Below are 17,756 nucleotides of genomic sequence, written 5' to 3'. Positions count from 1 at the left end.
ATTGTTTGGACATGAAAGACTTGGCAAGCGATTCCAATTAATAGATACCTTCACGAACACCCTCTATAAGCCAAGGCATCCTTGAATCTCTAGTGGTAGAATGTGTTGAAAAATACAAGGCCATGTAAGTCATCATAATCGTAATCCGAAAAGCAACTTAGGTCACTCACTTGCAAGCAGTCTGAAGACCATCCTTACAGATTTATGGATAGAGATTTTAGGGAGAGAGATTGCTTTGTTGGAATCATATAGAGGATTCTCCGTATCCCACCATCGTGTTTGTATCCATTAGGTTGGTACAACAAATGAACTATCACGAAGATCGCAAGAAGATCACCAGGATTGCAAGAAGCTTAATCTTATGGATCGCAGGAGGAAGCAGAGCCCACAGATTGCAAGAAGATACATTGAGCCCACTTATTACAAGAAGCTGAATCCTGTGGATCGCAAGACGAGGGGGAGAAGCAAGAGAGGGACCTCACAGAATGAAGGAAGATCGAACAATATTCTATGAGCTACATTATTGGTGTGATTTAAAGACTGTGCATCGTTTAGACCCCATTCACTTCAAAACATCCACAGTAACGTGGATTGGAAGTCCATCTCGGTTGGGCGCCGAACAGACCCCACAAACCTGAACTTCTTGGACGCAGAGTTTCTCTTCTACGACGAGAACGCCAACCTAGTGAACGTGAAAGCTAGGGATGCCCTCGACATCAAAAAACTCGGCATTCGAGACTAGCATATCCGCATAATCTTCGAGTATTTACTGTGTGTTCGCTTAGATGTATATTATGGTCGGGTATTTACTGTGTGTTTGCTCGGAGTTTGCCCCCGGTACTTACTGTGTGTTTGCTAGAGAGTAATTTACTGTGTTTTATTGGCAAGAGTGAAGGATACTTACGGTTTCTGGCATCCACTTAGCATCCTCAACTGGATGATTAGAGAGAGAGAGAGAGAGGGGAGGAGGGGGGGGGGGATTCATTGAAAATGAAGGGCGTGGAGAGAGAGAGAGAGAGAGAGAGAGAGAGATTGAGATTTTACCTGTCGGAGACGGGCTAATCCACTAGTTAGAGCTATTGAGGAAGAATTTCTGAGAGAGGGAGAGAGAGGGAGGGATGCCCATTGACAAGGACTCTATTGATAGCATTGCCATACAAGAGGCACACAGTCGGCAACTGAGTAGATGTAAGAAAGGTTCAATTAATGAAAAATTCAACCTCCCAAAGAATGTTGTGTGCTAGTCAAATGGCTTTTGTTTAGGTGCTAGGCACATGTACAGTGTATGCAATTAATGCTCTCTTGAGGCATAAGGACTGGTGTATTAGGACTCATTTCAAGCGATGTGATATGTTGGATATTTAATTATCTTAATTATGAGGTTATTTGCCTTGATTACACGATTTCTAATATAGGAGCGTACCTCCATGCAGCGTTCGACAAAACGGGCGATTCAGCATTTCGCCATCGCTCTTTCTAATCATGTGTGATCCCGCCTGTAGCGGGTACTCCTCCAATTATTGCTTATGCTGCTGCCCATTGCTGTTGCACACCCGCCATGAAAGCCTTCGTCTTCCTATTCGTGCCTGCAGCAGCGCACTATTTAGGGTGGCAACGTTTGTAGATAGCTGCATCAACCTTTAGAGTGATCTGAACATCATTTCAGTTCCTACTGGTTTGTCGGATTGTTTCACATGTACATTCATGACAGCGCAAGCCAATTATTGTCAGGGATGTCAAGATGCTGGTTGCTATCTGGAACTCATCGTACAGAAGTTGGACCTGCTGCTGTGCGTTTTAATAAAACGGGAAGATGAATTCTTCTTGGACTAAGTGTCCTGTTCTATATTGCTCCTTGGATTTATTGAGGCTTTCTTCTGCTGCTATTTCTCTTTTGGAGTCGGCTCTTCGCTACATCTGTGAAGGTACTTGCAGTGCAGTTGTATTTCATATGAGAAGGGCAGACTTATGGGCTTTCTAGCTTTTTCTCGAGATTGTTTGCTGCTGATGAAATTATATTCTTTCATGCATTAGTTTACTATGCTGCTCATGCAATGATATTCTTTCTTCAGGGGCAGGCTTGCGTGCTCTCTAGCTTTTTCTCAAGGATGTTTGCTGCTGATGTAATGATATTCTTTCATAGGGATGAAGTGCAATTTTATTGCGACTTTCGGGCCTGTAAGTTGCCTGATATGGCTGGTTCTTGGCTCCCATCAATACACTGAATTATGTATAGAGTAAGGGAGCCAATAGGGCCCAGCAGCAGAGAACCAAGCCCTCCATGACAAAAATAGGAAAAACAACTTTCAAGAAAAAACTGCTTGCATGGCTTCCTGTCCACCACCTTGACGGTGGATGCTCAACGCTTATGTTCCCCCATAATGAGGCAGATTCCGCAAACATAAGCCACTAAGTAGGTTACTGACAAAGTATGTTTCAATTTGCTACAGTACTCTTGTACACGCCCCTTTACCCTAAGCACATTTCGGTTGACTAAAACAGAAGCTTCAAAACACATGCAATCTAGATTAAGCAGTAGAATCCAAACCAATAGTCTAGATCGTTGAGCATTTTGAAGAGTCAACAATTACATACTCCCAGATGGAAACAAAGCAGAAGATGGTGTAATTGAGTTTCCAATCCCTTTTTCGACTATGATTCTTATTGAGAGGAATCGCTAAGGTCCAACTTCCACTGTGACAATTGATCAAAGAAAATGTTCTTTACATCACAGCCTCACCTACAGAATTCATTTTTGCACAACGGTTCTCTTGAAATAATAGCGTTATTTGAAACTTGCATGTCAATAAGGACATGCAACGGCATATAAGATCATTGCATGGAGTTTTCATAAACTGCATAGCCTTGAGAGTAAATGAAAACACTCACGAGTGTTTGTAAGATCAGCTTCCTAGTCGAGTATCCTAAGTATCCTGCAATTTAAGATCAGGCTGTGAAGCTCCTTAGGATACCAACCAAAAACTTAGAAGTGTCCTCTTGTCATAAGAAACCAAGCCACGAAACTGGTACCTCCAAAATCAGCACTCAATCCTTCAAGTTACCACAAATTGCATTGTCATGGTTAGACAGTTGTGACATTCGATTTAATCCCACAGCCCCATTCTTGAGGAAGGTTGCAAACAATCCGCATGCATTTTCTCATTGCACGTGTCCACTTTTACTGCTGTGCTTCAAAAGATTTGAGGTGGATTCTGAAGGGTGGCATCTTTGCATGCATCCTCATATCCTTTCCACATGTGCCCTTTCCACCATGCTCTCTTCCCGAAAGCCAAAACAGTTCATGGATATGAAAAGCCTTGATATGCAAACTGCAGGAGCTTTTAGAAACGTCAAACGAAACACATTTGCACTGGTCCTGTTCGGTACAAGAGGGAGCACCTCTGATTCGGGACTGCGTGCAGATGTTGAGTTCACCCTCACCAAAAGGTGGTATACAACCTTGCTTGCAGAAACAATACCACTCTTTGCCTGCTGGAGCTGTTTACAATTTAGATGCATTAGCTGAATGCCAAGAGAGCTTGGGTATGATCAAAACGTGCAAACAATGCAGAACACAATCAATAACCTGCAGTTATCTTACCCGCTTGATTGTGGTCTCTGCTGCTTCCACTGCAGCAACGCCAGCATGTGCAAAGCGATTTACCCAGGCTGAGCTCCACGTGTCAAAGAGCACAACTTAGTTTCATCTCTTCAATAAAAGCAAAAAATCAATGTATATCATCCTTTGCACCATACAAAGCCTCCATACAGCCAAAAGTTCGGCCAAATTTCAAGAACACACTGTTCACCTTTATCCCTACAACTTACCCGGAAGTTTTAGCACACCAAGTCGCTCACAGAAAGCATCACAAAAGTGGTTGCAATTTCTGGAAAGGAGATCATAAGATTCGCCCGGCCATTCTCTCCCAAGCTCAAACAAAACTTGAGTGACCTCAAGACGGGACAAGGATGTCCATCCAAGAGAAATACTTTCCCGATAGGAGTACACAGGATTCCCTTTATGGGGGCAACAAAAAACACCACTTCCACTTCCACAGTATCCAAATGACCACTCTTCACAATCATAAGCCTGTGTAAGCAGCAAGGAGCTTATGGTCATGCAACATATTTGCAACACAACAACGAAACAAATGATTGTGTAGGAGTAAATAAAGGCAGAGAATTATCACATCGTTATATCGATCATTATACAAAAGATGCGCAAAAGACGCTCAAAAAACATACATGCATCTCCAAAAAGAGAAGTGCAACCCAGGGCTTGGAAACAGCTCTTCATACTCAGCATACCAACAATGCCGGTAATGCAGCTGGCAACACCTCAGTGTTGCATGCGCTGGCAACACTGAGCTCTTAATACTCAGCATACCAACAATGCAGGGGGATCATAGAACCCATGTTTCTGCAGCTCTCAAAAATATCTCAAAGAGTACTCCTGATCTTAAGAACTTGAGTCAGTTAAGTAGAAACACATAAAAGTTAGTACCCAAAACATAGAATGTAAAGCAGAAGTTTCTTCCAGGTGTAAACCTGATGTTAGTTTCAGTTTATTTTCCACCATGCAGCTCCAATTGAGTAGGTAGACGGCAGTACATACTGCCTCTAACCAAACAAGAGCAATAAGAAGAAACCCTCAACCTCCAAGACCATAAGACCATATTATCAACCTACCACTTGATCACCATTCACGTATAATTTTCAATCCTGTTAGAAAGATTACAACTGGCTCACCATTACAAGCTTCTCCCAACTAAGTTGCACCCCAAGCTTGAATATCTCCATAGAATTGACCATCTTGTACTCATCCTTAAAGATGATCCAAGTTTCATGCACACATGTGGCCATCAAGATGAACAGTAGCATACTGGTGTTCAAAGTCTGAATCAGAATAAAAAGAGCACCTTCATCGTCTTTTTCCCACTCCTGCGCCAGATGTGGATAAATAAGCAGTTGGCCACACATTATCGCTGCTTTTCTTTTGAAAGTGCAACATTCGAGACCTGCCAATGTCAATAAGCTCTTCGCATTGAGCTTCAACAAAGATAGTTTGCGGCTTGCAGGTTCCCTTCACAAAAGTTGGGGGTCGCAAGTTGCTTGTGTTGGCCATCCTTCCAATTATCTCAGCTCTGGACAGCATAACTTTGTCCATAGCTCGACAAATAAACATTTGGATGCAGGAAAGGATGCAGCCGACAAGCTTTGCTCTTGGTTCGGCAATCATCACTCTGACAGTGCACATAGTCGGCAGGAGAGACACCGTTCGCGTCACCAATGGTCTCCTTTGCAGAGCCCCTCTCCACTAGATTATCTGAATAGTTTCGGGTGTCCTTCACCGGCTCTTCGCCATCAGTGGACTACTAGTTTGCCAAGCTCTTCCTCCATGCCTCGTGAGAAACGAACTCAATTTTTGAAGCTTTTGCAGCCTCCCAAGTTCAAAAGGGAAGATGGACGGAGAAGTTGCCACCAATTGGACCCACTAGATGACTGCCACGTTGGGCAACAGGTGATGCGGATGTTTTTCAGCTCCATTTGGTGCATACGGCTTTGACATGTGCTGCCTTCTTCTGGTGGAAAGGCCACCTTGCGCATCACCGCAAGATGGTCTTGAAGCAGTTTATTCCTATGGACTATTACCGTGTGCTAAAGCGACAATGGGAGCACTTTGCCCAAAAGTAAGATGAGCAGGTAACTAGCACATTTTTGGAACCTTTTGCTCATGCTCCCCTGAGGACTACGGTCAAAGCAAGTTGAGCATTTCGTGGATAGTTTGAAAGTGTTCTCTACTCGGCATGTGCATCTCTAGACCACCATCTCTCTGTGGAGCATACTCCAAGTAATACATCTGTTATACATCGAAGAAAAAACTTGGATTGTTGTTGGTACAGTCTCCAAGAAATCTGTGCCTTGGGAAGACACACCCACTGTTATATCCTCCCAAAGTGAAGACCAATCTAGTGACATGCGCTCTTGTGGTGCCTCCATGACATCAGACTATACGATACTCCACCCAATACAAACGGTAGGTGTCCACCTAGTGCAGACGGCAACCGTGAAGACTCTCCCTCAGAGACTTGGTCATAAACATCCTCTATTTGAGCCTCTGGCATGACGCAATAAAACACCGTGTGTGCGCTCAACTCAAGAAATGAAAAAAGCTGAATCATGCACATGCATTCGTCAACACTCATTCTCCAATTCTGAAGAAGCCTCCTCCTTAAGCTAAACCTTCCGATGTGAGGAAGCATCCTCCTTTGATTGCTCCTCCAAGATCCGCGGCGATGTGCTTGGTGGAGTCACACTTGACACATGATTGGCTAGTCGCTTGGCTCGGAACTCCTCCTCGGAGAGTTATGTCTACAACACTCCCCCACTGGAAGTGTTATCCTTCATGGCCTAAAAAGGTCCTCCTATAGGAATCTCCTTGCCCTTTTGTTGAGTCCGAGACTTGGGACTCTCCCACCTCTTGAGGGTCGAACTGCATCCGAAAGATAACGTGGCCGATGTGCACAAATATCTGAGTGCAAGTAGTACTCATGGATACATATTTGGTGCATGTAACTATTTGGCCCTCCTAGCTCTATTTCACATGATGGAACTCATGCCCAGACACATGGTCAGGTTAATGAAAGCATGGAAACAGGATTCATGAAGTTGGCTCAAGAAAAAGCACCTGTTTTTGTCAAAAAGCAGAGAAAAGTAGAAAGTCAAACTTGGTTGACCACGAGCCAAGGTCACCGTTGGAAAGAGGGGATTGAGCCGAATCAAAAAGCTAAAAGCCGCTTTTCCAAAAAGCAGTTCCAAGGCCAAAAAGCAAGGCCTTGAAGCTATAAAAGCAATAAATCAAGAACTTTTGAAAAGATGTGTAATATTTTAATTACTATTAAAATATAGAAGCAAAAAGACAAAAGCAAAGCAATATAGCTTTCCTGGCAAAAAGCAAGGCTCTTCCCAAGTATTAAAAGGTACCATGAGCCTCTCTTTCGGCATCAAGCGTGTGGGAGTGCAAGGAGATCAACATCAACATCATCATTATCATCTTCAAACTCTCCACCCTCTCCATTCGCTGAGTTTAGGGCTGCGCCTCCTCCTCCTACCCTGTTCCGCCGTCAGACAGCAGCTTGCGCCACCTTGTGCCGCCTTGCTCCGCCAGCTCAGCCCGTGCGCCACTGTCGGACAGCCATCAACGCCCCCTGCCCTGCCTGCACCGCCGCCTTTGTGTAGTCGCCCGCCGCCCTACTCCAACAACTCCGCCCTGCGCTAGTTGCTTCAACTGCCTCAACTAGCAACATCGTCCTGTTCAGCAGCATCGCCAACAACCAACAGCCAGCAAACGCTATCTGCAGCCAAGCAGTGCCTCTATGCTTGTCTGTGCCGCCTACAGCGCCACCGTCTCCTGTCTACACCGCTTACTATACCGACTGCCAGCACCCCTACTGGCCAGCGCAACCGACTGCCAGCACCCCTACTAGCCAAGGCAGTCATCTGCCAACACTTCTACCCATCTGTCTACGGCTTACAGAATCACTTTGTTTATTTGGTAGCCGACTACGTCCTCGGCTGTGGCCGTATGCTTGCATGGGATGAGCATGCAGAATTTACTGAAGTGATCCACAATGGTGAAACACTGAGTGTTCCGGGATCCGATGGATGCTGGTAGAGGCCCTACAAAGTCCATAGATATGTCGATGAAGGGTCCGTTGGGAATAGGCAAAGGTTGAAGTAAACCAGCCTTTAAGAGGACCGTTCTAATTTCTCGAGGGTACTGTTGATACCCCTATGTCCTCCAACTAAGGAGTCATGGGCATCATGGAGAAGAGCTGATCGCTTTTCCTGAATGACACAGGCGGTTCTTGAAGAACAACCAACCGTTCTGTATTGAATAATGGCCAGGCTCAGAGGTGAGAGCCAAATTATACTGAGTACCAAACTCAGGGGGATCCACATATTGGTCTTTCATGCTATCTAAGTCCTTCCCCGTGATTTCGAGAATGGTAGATTCCTGGACTGCCAGGATGCTGGCCTTTCGACTAAGAGCATTTGCTATTGGGTTATGCTTACCAGGGATGTACTCAATCATTCCTCCAAACTGTTGGAAGAGTTGACTCCACCTGGCCTGCCAATCAATCCACTAGGCAGTGGGCATGGTTTCGACTAAGAGCATTTGCTACTGGGTTATGCTTACCAGGGATGTACTCAATCATTCCTCCAAACTGTTGGAAGAGTTGACTCCACCTGGCATGCCAATCAATCCACTAGGCACTGGGCATGGTTTGAAGCCACTTAAGTGCTTGGTGGTCTGTTTTTACTATAAAATCCATAAAGAAAAGTCTTCCAATGTTTGAGCGCTGTGATCACACCCAAAAGCTCTTTGTCATATACCGAATAATTCTTTTCGACGACATCCAACTTTCTATTGTAGTATGCTACGGGTCTATTGTCCTGTTGGAGAACTCCACCTATGGCTACATTGCTTGCATCGGTAATGACCTCGAAAGGTTCATCCCAAGATGCTAACTTTAATACAGGCACTTCTGAGGCGGCTTTCTGGAGTGCACGGAATACATCAAGCGCCTGTCAGAATACGCAACGGAGATGATAACCAGATCTGGGAACATGAGCAAAAACGCAGTGCAAAAAATCACAGCACAAGAGTGTGAGAGATAGAGACGTGTAACTCTGCTCTATATACACAAGAAGATCCCGCGTAAGATACAAAAGTGATGGGGAGCATGGGGCATATTTATATGCCCCATAGATGCAGTCGGCCTGTGCTAGAGGCTCTCATCACTGCATAAAGCATGTCGGCCAGCAGTAGTAGCCTCCACGACTGAAGGAGCAAGTCGGCCAGCCACCAGCACCTCCACGACTGTGTCAAACAGGTCGGCCAGCCATGGGGTGCAGTCGGCCAGCACCATAGGCTCCTGCCAACCATCTGGCATCCATCCACACCATGGGAAAATGGGAAAAAATAGGGAAAAAATACGGGGAGTGAGGAAAAATGATAAAACACCTCATAAGGGCGGGCACACCCACAACAAAGGCCCTAGTGTATAAAAATAGATAGGAGATGACTTCTAACACCCCCTCTCAGCTCCTGGCTGTGAAACCAACCACAGGGAGCTGGGGTGCCGCCTGAGCAAATCTTGAGATAGCGACTTCGTGAAGAGGTCCACCGTACTGTCCTCCGTCGAACAACAGAACTCTAGCAAGATGTCATCAACAACGATCTGTTCACGAACAAAGTGCCTCTGGATGACCATGGGTTCCTCCAGTGGAAGCCCAAACCTGCAATGCAACCTCTGCATCCTCACCACCTCACAAGCAGCATCACAAACAGCCCGGTACTCTGCCTCTGTCCTCGACAAGGCAAAAGATGGATGTCTCTTACTGCTCCGTAAAACTGCTCCTGGGCCTGAAGTAGATCTCCTCGTGTCCGGATGTCCTCCCCAAACTGAGTCACTCCAACCATGGAGTCGGACTCCATCCAACAATCCCCCTCCTGTGTACAAGAGTCCATGATCCTTCGCATGCCACAGAAACCACAGGAAACGCAATCCTGCCTCCCAAAGAGTCATCCGCAACCATGAGCTCAACTGCCTCATCAGGAAGCTCCCGTCCAATCTGGTGTTCATCAACCAGATCAATGAACCATTCTGCTTCTGAGTCAAAGAGGCATCACACTGCTCACAAGGATCAACACCTATTACGGTGCAAAACCAAGTCCTGGAAACCTGCTGAAGACCACGCAAGGCCTTCTGAAACCTGTCAACCACCCCCTCTGAATCCGGAACCACAAAGCCTGGAGAAACCACCTCCTTCTGCAAGTAATCAATTGCCACCTGCTTGGCTTTCAAAAAGGTCCCCATGGGAAGAACATCCTCATCTACAGGAGTTTCTTTGTCCCGAATACTACGAGACATCAGAGCATACGTTACCTGTTCAGTTTCATCTGACTGACGAACACAAGAACTACCAACATCAGTACTGGAGAGTTCCTGCCAACTGCTGCCATCTACTGGCAAGCTATCCACGATCTGGTCTCGGAAAGCTTGTACCTGCAACGTATCCACACTTAAGTGGCCATTACCAGACTGCCACACATCACAAACCTGAGGACCTGGGAGAGAGAGTGCTGAAAGCTTGTAAACTCCATTCTCCACTCCGCCTTCCCAAACTACCTGGCCTGTTGCTTTGTCCCGGAGAGCAACAAAGTGCTCATCAAACTCCACCCGTACGCCAGTCTTGCAAACCTGATGCATTGACAACAGATGAAAACCAAGTGACGAAACATACAACACCTGGGAGGAATGCTTCCCCCCTCTGCCATCGGGAACTCTCTCCATCCTGCCCTCACTGTGAACTAGGATAGTGGATGTATCCCCAGTAAGTATGTGACCAGAAAGCCTGCAGAGATCCTGTAAACCGGAACGGGAAGGAGTCATGTGCCTGGAAGCACCACTGTCTAGAATCCACTCCCGAGTATCCGTTGCGGAGAGTCCTCCAATCTCCTCCCTGCCTGAAGAAAATGAAACATCGGTGTCCACCACCTCCAAGTGCACAAAAGCCGGAGTCTTCATGATTGCTGCTGAGGAATCTTCACCCTTCTCGGTCTTCTGCTTGGGACACTACCTCCAATAGTGGCCTTTCTCGCCACAATCATTACAGGTCCTCTCTGCCTTTAGTTTCTCGCGGTCAGTAACGGACTTCTTCTCAGAAGACTTCTCCGACGAAGCCTTCCCTTTGCCCGTGTTACGGCCTTTCGACTGTTGGCCAGTTAAGGCCTCCGAACCTCTACCTTGAGGAGGGTTCGTGAAGCGTTCCTCCTGGTCCAAGACCATGGGCACAAGCTCCTCCCACGTGATGGTGCTAAGCCTGCCACTGGTAATCAAAGACGAGTAAAATGCTGAGTACTGAGAGGGCAAGTGCGATAGCAACGTTATGGCCATGTCCTCTGATGATATCTCCTTCCCAGCCTGAAGAACTTCCTGCTGAAGAGCCTGCAGCTTGTTAATATGCTCCCGCATCGTCAACGACTTTGCAGGGCTCATAACCCGCATCTGTACTTCGAAGGAAATCCTCTTCATGGGCGATACCCTGTTGTAAAGAGAGGCCAAATGCTGCCATATACCTCTGGCCAGCGTCATATGCTTTACATGATTGATTACCTGCGGTGTGCAGTTGAGAAAGATAAACGAATAGACCCTGGCGTTGACACGATCCCACATCTGTGTCTGAGCCTCCCGGTCCTTTCGGATCGACGGTAACTCCCCTTCCTCTACTTCCGGCCGTGGAACCCCAACGACGACGAAATCAGTGAGGTCGTAAGACTCCGGAACAGATTCCATCATAACCTTCCATATGCCGTAGTTGCTCCCGTCCAACTGACAGTCCACCGGAAACGTGGAGAGTGTCGGGATCTTCACATGCCTCTCGGCCATCTCAAACAGAGCTGCCATTGCGGGGATGTACTCTGAAAAGGGTGGGTGGGTGGGAACAAAGAAGAACTAACACCTGCAAGTGGCTGTCCAGCAAATCAGCCCGCCGTCCTCTTGCTTCTCCTCTTCCCGAACAGTCCCGTACGGTCCACCAATCAGCAACACAGCAGTCTCCCTCTTGCTCACACAAATCCCAAGAACTATCTAGAGCCTAGGCTCTGATACCATGTCAGAATACGCAGCGGAGATGATGACCAGATCTGGGAACACAAGAGCAAAAACGCAGTGCAGAAAATCACAACACAAGAGTGTGAGAGATAGAGGCGTGTAACTCTGCTCTATATACACAAGAAGATCCCGGGTAAGATACAAAAGTGATGGAAGCATGGGGCATATTTATATGCCCCATAGATGCAGTCAGCCTGTGCTGCTAGAGGCTCTCCACGACTGCATAAAGCAATTGGCTAGCAGTAGTAGCCTCCACGACTGAAGGAGCAAGTCAGCCAGCCACCAGCACCTCCACGACTGTGTCAAACAGGTCGGCCAACCATGGGGTGCAGTCGGCCAGCACCATAGGCTCCTGCCAACCATCTGGCATCCATGCATACCATGGGAAAATGGGAAAAAATAGGGAAAAAATACGGGGAGTGAGGAAAAATGATAAAACACCTCATAAGGGCGGGCACACCCACAACAAAGGCCCTGGTGTATAAAAATAGACAGGAGATGACTTCTAACAACGCCTTGTCTGTAACTGAGACTTTTTGCTTACGAGTCTTTACCCCCTTGAGCAACTCGGTAAGAGGTGCTGCAAGGTTGGAAAACTGATGGACATGGGTACTATAGGCCTGGCAAAGACCTACGAAAGAACGGATTTCTTGGGCGGTCTGAGGGATGTCCCAATCTAAGATTTCTTGAACCTTTTGAAGGGTCCAATCTAATACCATTGGAACCGATGATACAGTCCAAGTATTGAACTTCCTTAACACCAAAGACAGACTTTTTGGCGTTTATGTAGAGCTCATTCTCTCGTAAAAGTTGCAAGACTTTCTCCACATCTTTCTCATGCTGCTCCGCAGTGGCTGAGAAGACTAGTATGTCATCAAGGAATATGAAAACACACTTCCCAATGAGGACTGCGAAAATCCTGGACATCATTTTGTTGAAGGTTGCGGGTGCATTTGTAAGCCCAAAAGGCATGACTACAAACTCGTAGTGACCACGCTCTGTCCGGAAAGCTGTTTTTGGAATGTCAGCTTCAAAAATGCGGACCTGATGGTAACCACTCTTGAGGTCGATCTTAGTGAAAAATTTAGCACCGTCTAAACACTCCAAAATGTACTCAATCCTTGGCATAGGAAACTTATTCTTAATGGTGAGTTTATTTAATGCCCTGTAGTTTACACAAAGGCGTGCAAACTTGTCCTTCTTTTGGTCAAATAGGATGGGTGCAGCAAATGGTGAGGAAGAAGGCTGAACGAATCCGGCTCAGAGGATCTTAGATAACTATCTTTCTAGCTCGCCCTCTAAGGTCTTGGAAAGACGATAGGGAAACCTGCTAGGAGGTTGTGATCCAAGGACCAAATCGATATGATGGTCCTCCGGACGGGATGGAGGGAGACTGGGCAGGAGATCGTCCCTAAGCATAATGTCCTGATGTCTGGATAGGAGGTATGATAGCTATGGGACTGAAGATGAGATGGATGCTACCGATGAGGTAGAGGCTGTTTGAGCACGAACAAAGTAGTGCTCCTTCTGCTCCCTTGCGGATAGCTCGTCGGGCCTGGAGATGCGAAATCAATGGGATACCAAGAATGCTTCTATCCCCACGAATCATGACAGGCTCAGGAAAACCTTTACAGATAGTAAAAGTGTCCTGCTCCCAATTGGGAATAGGCTCATGCTGACGGAACCACTGAATTCCTAAGATCATGTCACACCCCAAAAGAGGCGAGACAATGAAATCTCATTGAAATGAGACCTTTTGAACTTCAAAGACAAATTGCTGTGCCTTCTGAGAAATGTGGATGCGGAGACCAGGTGTAAACCCGTCCACATCCAGATGATATGGGACTAATGTGCAACTCATTTTGTTAGCCAACTGGGGAGAGATGGTATCCTCAGAACTACCCATATCGAAGAGGACTACAAACTGTCAGCCCTTGGTAGAGCCATAAGCTCGGATGAGGCTTTTCTGTGCAATATCGCTCACCCTCCTGCTTAGCATCAAATACCACGGAAGGCATAGGATGCATAGAAGGTAAACGTTGAACCGCATTGGTGGTAGTAGGCAAGGCTGGAGGAGCTGGGGATGCTGTGGCAACTGTGGCAGAAGGGGCTTTAGCAGCTTGTTCTGCTTGCCATTTGTGGCAATCCTTCTTACCATGCCGTATGATGTGACAGAAAAAACACCTGTTTTCTGAATGATACTTCTTTTGCTCCTCTGGAGGAAGATAACCTCCAATAATGCCTGCTTTAGCCTTTTCATCAAGGGTTTTCTTAGGCTTAGATTCTTTATCTTTCTTACCCCTTGAACTGGAGCTATTACTGCCGTCCTTCTTAGCATCTTTAGAAGATGCATTACCTTTCCCTGGCTGTGCAGTGGATTGCTGCTGCTGGGGTTTGGTACTGGACTGGGATGGCTGCTTGGGCTTGCCTCTGTTCATTTTCATTTCTTCATTCTGAGCGAGAGTCAAAGCCCGGTCATATGTATTGGGTTCAAAGTCACGTACTATGAACCGAATGTTGGGATCCAATCCACAAATGAATTGCTCCATCTTGGCTTGCGCAGATAGCCCTAACTACTGTGCTAAAGTAATAACCTTGCTAGAAAACTGAAGCACTGGGGATCCGTTCTGTCTGAGTCCATAGAACTCATCCGCCAGACCGGTCATGTACTGGGGCGGGAGAATCTGGTCTCCAAGTCATGGACAAAGGCATAGTCACAGGGAACGGAAGGGACGGACGGTTGGAACAGAGGGATGCCAAGTCGGGACGGATCAGCAACGGGGACGGCAGGGGACGGTCGGACGTCCCCCCTAGAGGCGTCCCTCACGAGTCACAAGGGACGGGGGAAGGGGACAACGGCAAGAATGGGGACGGCATTGTGGGGGGATGGCAGGGAGCCGATGCGCACAGACCGACTGTTTTTTTTTTGCCCGTTTCTAGCCATTTGCCTTGGCCGTTTCTAGCTGTTTATGGCTGTTTGGCTTGGCCGTTTGGGGATGCTTGGCCTTTGAGGCTTGGCCCTTGGCCCTTGCCTCTCTCTTGCCTTGGGCCTTGAGGCTTGGGGCCTTGGGCCTTGAGGCTTGGCCCATGCCTCTCTCTCTCTCTTGCCCTTGCCTCTCTCTCTTGCCTATCTAATATCTATATAAGAACAAGGCTACAAGGCTACAAGCACACACACACCCCTTCAAGTTTTCAACTTTCAAGGCTTCAAAGCTTCAAACTTCAAAGTTCACAGAGCAGGAGTCGAGGAGAGAGATGAGGAGACTTACTCGCCGCAAAAGGCGGGCCTTCGCAGAGATATAGGAGCTAGAGATCTTTCATTTCTTCATGAGTAGAGATAGCCCTATCTCATGGCGGCACTTCAGAGAGCCCCGGACACCGACACCCATTGCAGACCCACAAACATGGCACACATATCAGAGGGCCTATACCACGCCCCACAGCAGCCACCTATACCTCAGCCACAGGAGCCTCGACCTACCACAGCTAGCTTCTTTACCCACTCGATGGTAAAGGAAGCTATCCGCCGCTTACACCATGGACGGGCCGCCGACCATATGGGCCTACAGGGTGAGCATCTCATATATGCAGTGGATTCTTTGGCTCCTTTTCTTGCACACCTGTTTAACAGGGCACTAGCAGAGGATTTGCCTGCGGAGTGGGCGATGCACACCATTGTGCCGATCCACAAAACAGGGGATATGCTCGATCCCAGCAACTACAGGACGGTTATGGTTGGCCACGTGTTGGCCAAACTCTATGGTGCAGTGTTGGAGCAAGAGCTTAGCTTATATGCTGAGCGAGCAGGTTTACGCTCATCAGGGCAGGCAAGCTTCAGGAGAGCTTTCTCTACCACTAACCGTGTATTCACTTTGAGATGTATGATTGATCAGGCTAGAGTGAGGAAGAGAAAGCTCTATTGCTCCTTTGTGGATTTCCGCAAGGCATTTGACATAGTACCACGAGAGAGGCTCTTTCAGCGCCTGCAATCTCTTGGCATACCAGCAGATATGACATGGGGCATCTATGCATTATATGAGCAGGTTTTTGGGCGAGTCAGATGCCCAGGAGGTATGTCCGAGACTATTGCTAGCACCGTTGGTGTGAAGCAAGGATGCCCACTTTCCCCCACGCTATTTGGGTTATACATTGATGAGGTGGCTGACTTCATTACACGGGGAGGCGGATATGGAGTTGATCTAACAGGTACCTCAGTACATATTATGCTTTATGCTGATGATATTGTATTAGTGTCTGAGTCTCCAGGAGGTCTACAGCAGCATCTACATGCACTCGATGATTTCTGCACACAGAGGGGTCTTACTGTGAATCTTGGGAAAACCAAGGTTATGGTCTTTCATACATCGAGACAGGGCAGGAGTCAGCTGACATTCACTCTCGCAGGACGCCAGGTGGAGGTGGTGACATCATACGTGTACCTAGGGGTTACCTTCTCTGCAGCAGCCACGCACTTCACCATGGGTTCAACAGCCAGAGCCAGATTGACACGGGGATATGCAGCATTGGCTATGCTAGAGAGACAGTGCCACCAAGCGCATTTTCAGGAGCCCTGGACGAAAGGGTGGCTATTTGACACATTAGTCACACCGGCACTGATGTATGGAGCAGCGGTATGGGCGCCAGGACTTGCTACCCATTGGTGGACACAAATAGAGAGACCACAGGCCCTCATGATGGCATGCATGATACGCAGCAAACCGTCAGTACCTCATGACATTATCCGAGCAGAGTTTGCTGCGTCTCCTATGATGGTAGAGGCCATATTCCAGACTATATGCCTGCTAGACAGATTCAGAGAGATGCCACAGGACAGATTGTCATACAGAGCTTTTGAGGCATCTAGACAGCTGGCTGAGGCAGGAGACAGAGGATCATGGTATGCACAGGTCACACATTGGTTCTCACAGCATGGCCTAGACATGGATCATCTACCACCATTCCAGTATGACAGGGATGCACCACATATCCGTCTCTCTCATAGTGAGAGGAACAGAGTATTGAGACAGGACCTGTGGCAGCTCTATACACGAGAGACATGGATATCACCTACACAGCCTCTTCCACCGAAGATGCTATACTATAGAGATCACTTCATGAGTATCACTGATGATGGATTTATAGAGAGGCCTAGATACATGGAGGGCTTTTTACCACATGGCTCCCGAGTAGCTATTGGTCAGCTTAGAGTCTCATCACATCGATTGGAGATCGAGACTGGCAGAGCAGCACGGATCCCCCGAGAGGAGAGGGTATGCAGATTGTGCAGAGAGGAGGTGGAGAGTGAGGAGCATTATGTATACAGCCATCAGAGAGAGATATCCCATTTTATTCAGAGAGCCACATTCCCTACGCCAGATCTTTGAGGCAGTAGACCAGCGCATACTGGGGAGATTCATTCTAGACATACAGCATCACAGAGAGACATCATTACAGGCTCAGACAGCTCCAGAGGGGGGATGACAGACACAGATTACTACATTTTTTCAGAGACCACCCCACTCCCAGCCCCTACATAGCAGGGAATTACTCTCCAGAGAGCAGAGACACTCAAAGCCCGCAGGAGACAGAGGACACCTGGCTTTCGGACACCACGCCTATACCAAAGAGATGACAGAGATCAGAGCTCAGTTTCACAGAGAGGGTGCAGAGCGACTGGCTCGCTTCATAGCAGACCCAGGCATGTTCTTCAGGGAGCTGTGGACACCCCCTTCATTGATGTATACCATTCTATACCCCCAGTATGGTACAGGATGGAGCTAGCTAGGTTGCATATCATGATTGTATACTCCATGCATATAGCTTTGCATTCTCCTAGTAGTAGAGCTCCATCACCTCCCCCACTCATTGTATTGCAGACCCAGATTCAGCTTTTTTAGTTCAGTACTTTTTCATTTTGTTGGGATGACAGAGGATACCCCACACAGGTACACTGATTTGTCCCATAGGCCGAGTTCGGTCTTTTGGAAGACGTTAATAAAATCTTTCTTTCTCTCTCAACTTTCAAGCCTCAAGCCTCAAGTTACACTCTATGAGTGTATCTACTCTCTCTAGTCT

General features: G+C 47.3%; 1 protein-coding gene across 1 annotated transcript in view; it reads right to left on the bottom strand.

Moving 5' to 3' along the window:
- Positions 1-2,703: 2,703 nt before the first annotated feature.
- LOC147641533 (uncharacterized) overlaps positions 2,704-17,756 on the bottom strand; it is a 30,614-nt gene continuing 15,561 nt past the window's right edge. The window contains exons 2-4 of the mRNA XM_086786767.1: positions 3,829-4,090; positions 3,602-3,669; positions 2,704-3,498 (exon numbers count right to left, since the gene is read on the bottom strand). Coding sequence (XP_086642893.1) covers positions 3,241-3,498; positions 3,602-3,669; positions 3,829-4,090 — 588 coding nt within the window. The 3' untranslated portion in view covers positions 2,704-3,240. The remainder of the gene's footprint in view (positions 3,499-3,601; positions 3,670-3,828; positions 4,091-17,756) is intronic.

Source organism: Cibotium barometz, chromosome 1 (assembly GCF_041138505.1).
Source record: "Cibotium barometz isolate CiBa-2024 chromosome 1, ASM4113850v1, whole genome shotgun sequence".
Taxonomy (NCBI): Eukaryota; Viridiplantae; Streptophyta; class Polypodiopsida; order Cyatheales; family Cibotiaceae; genus Cibotium; species Cibotium barometz.
This window is presented reverse-complemented; position numbering and strand designations above follow the sequence as displayed.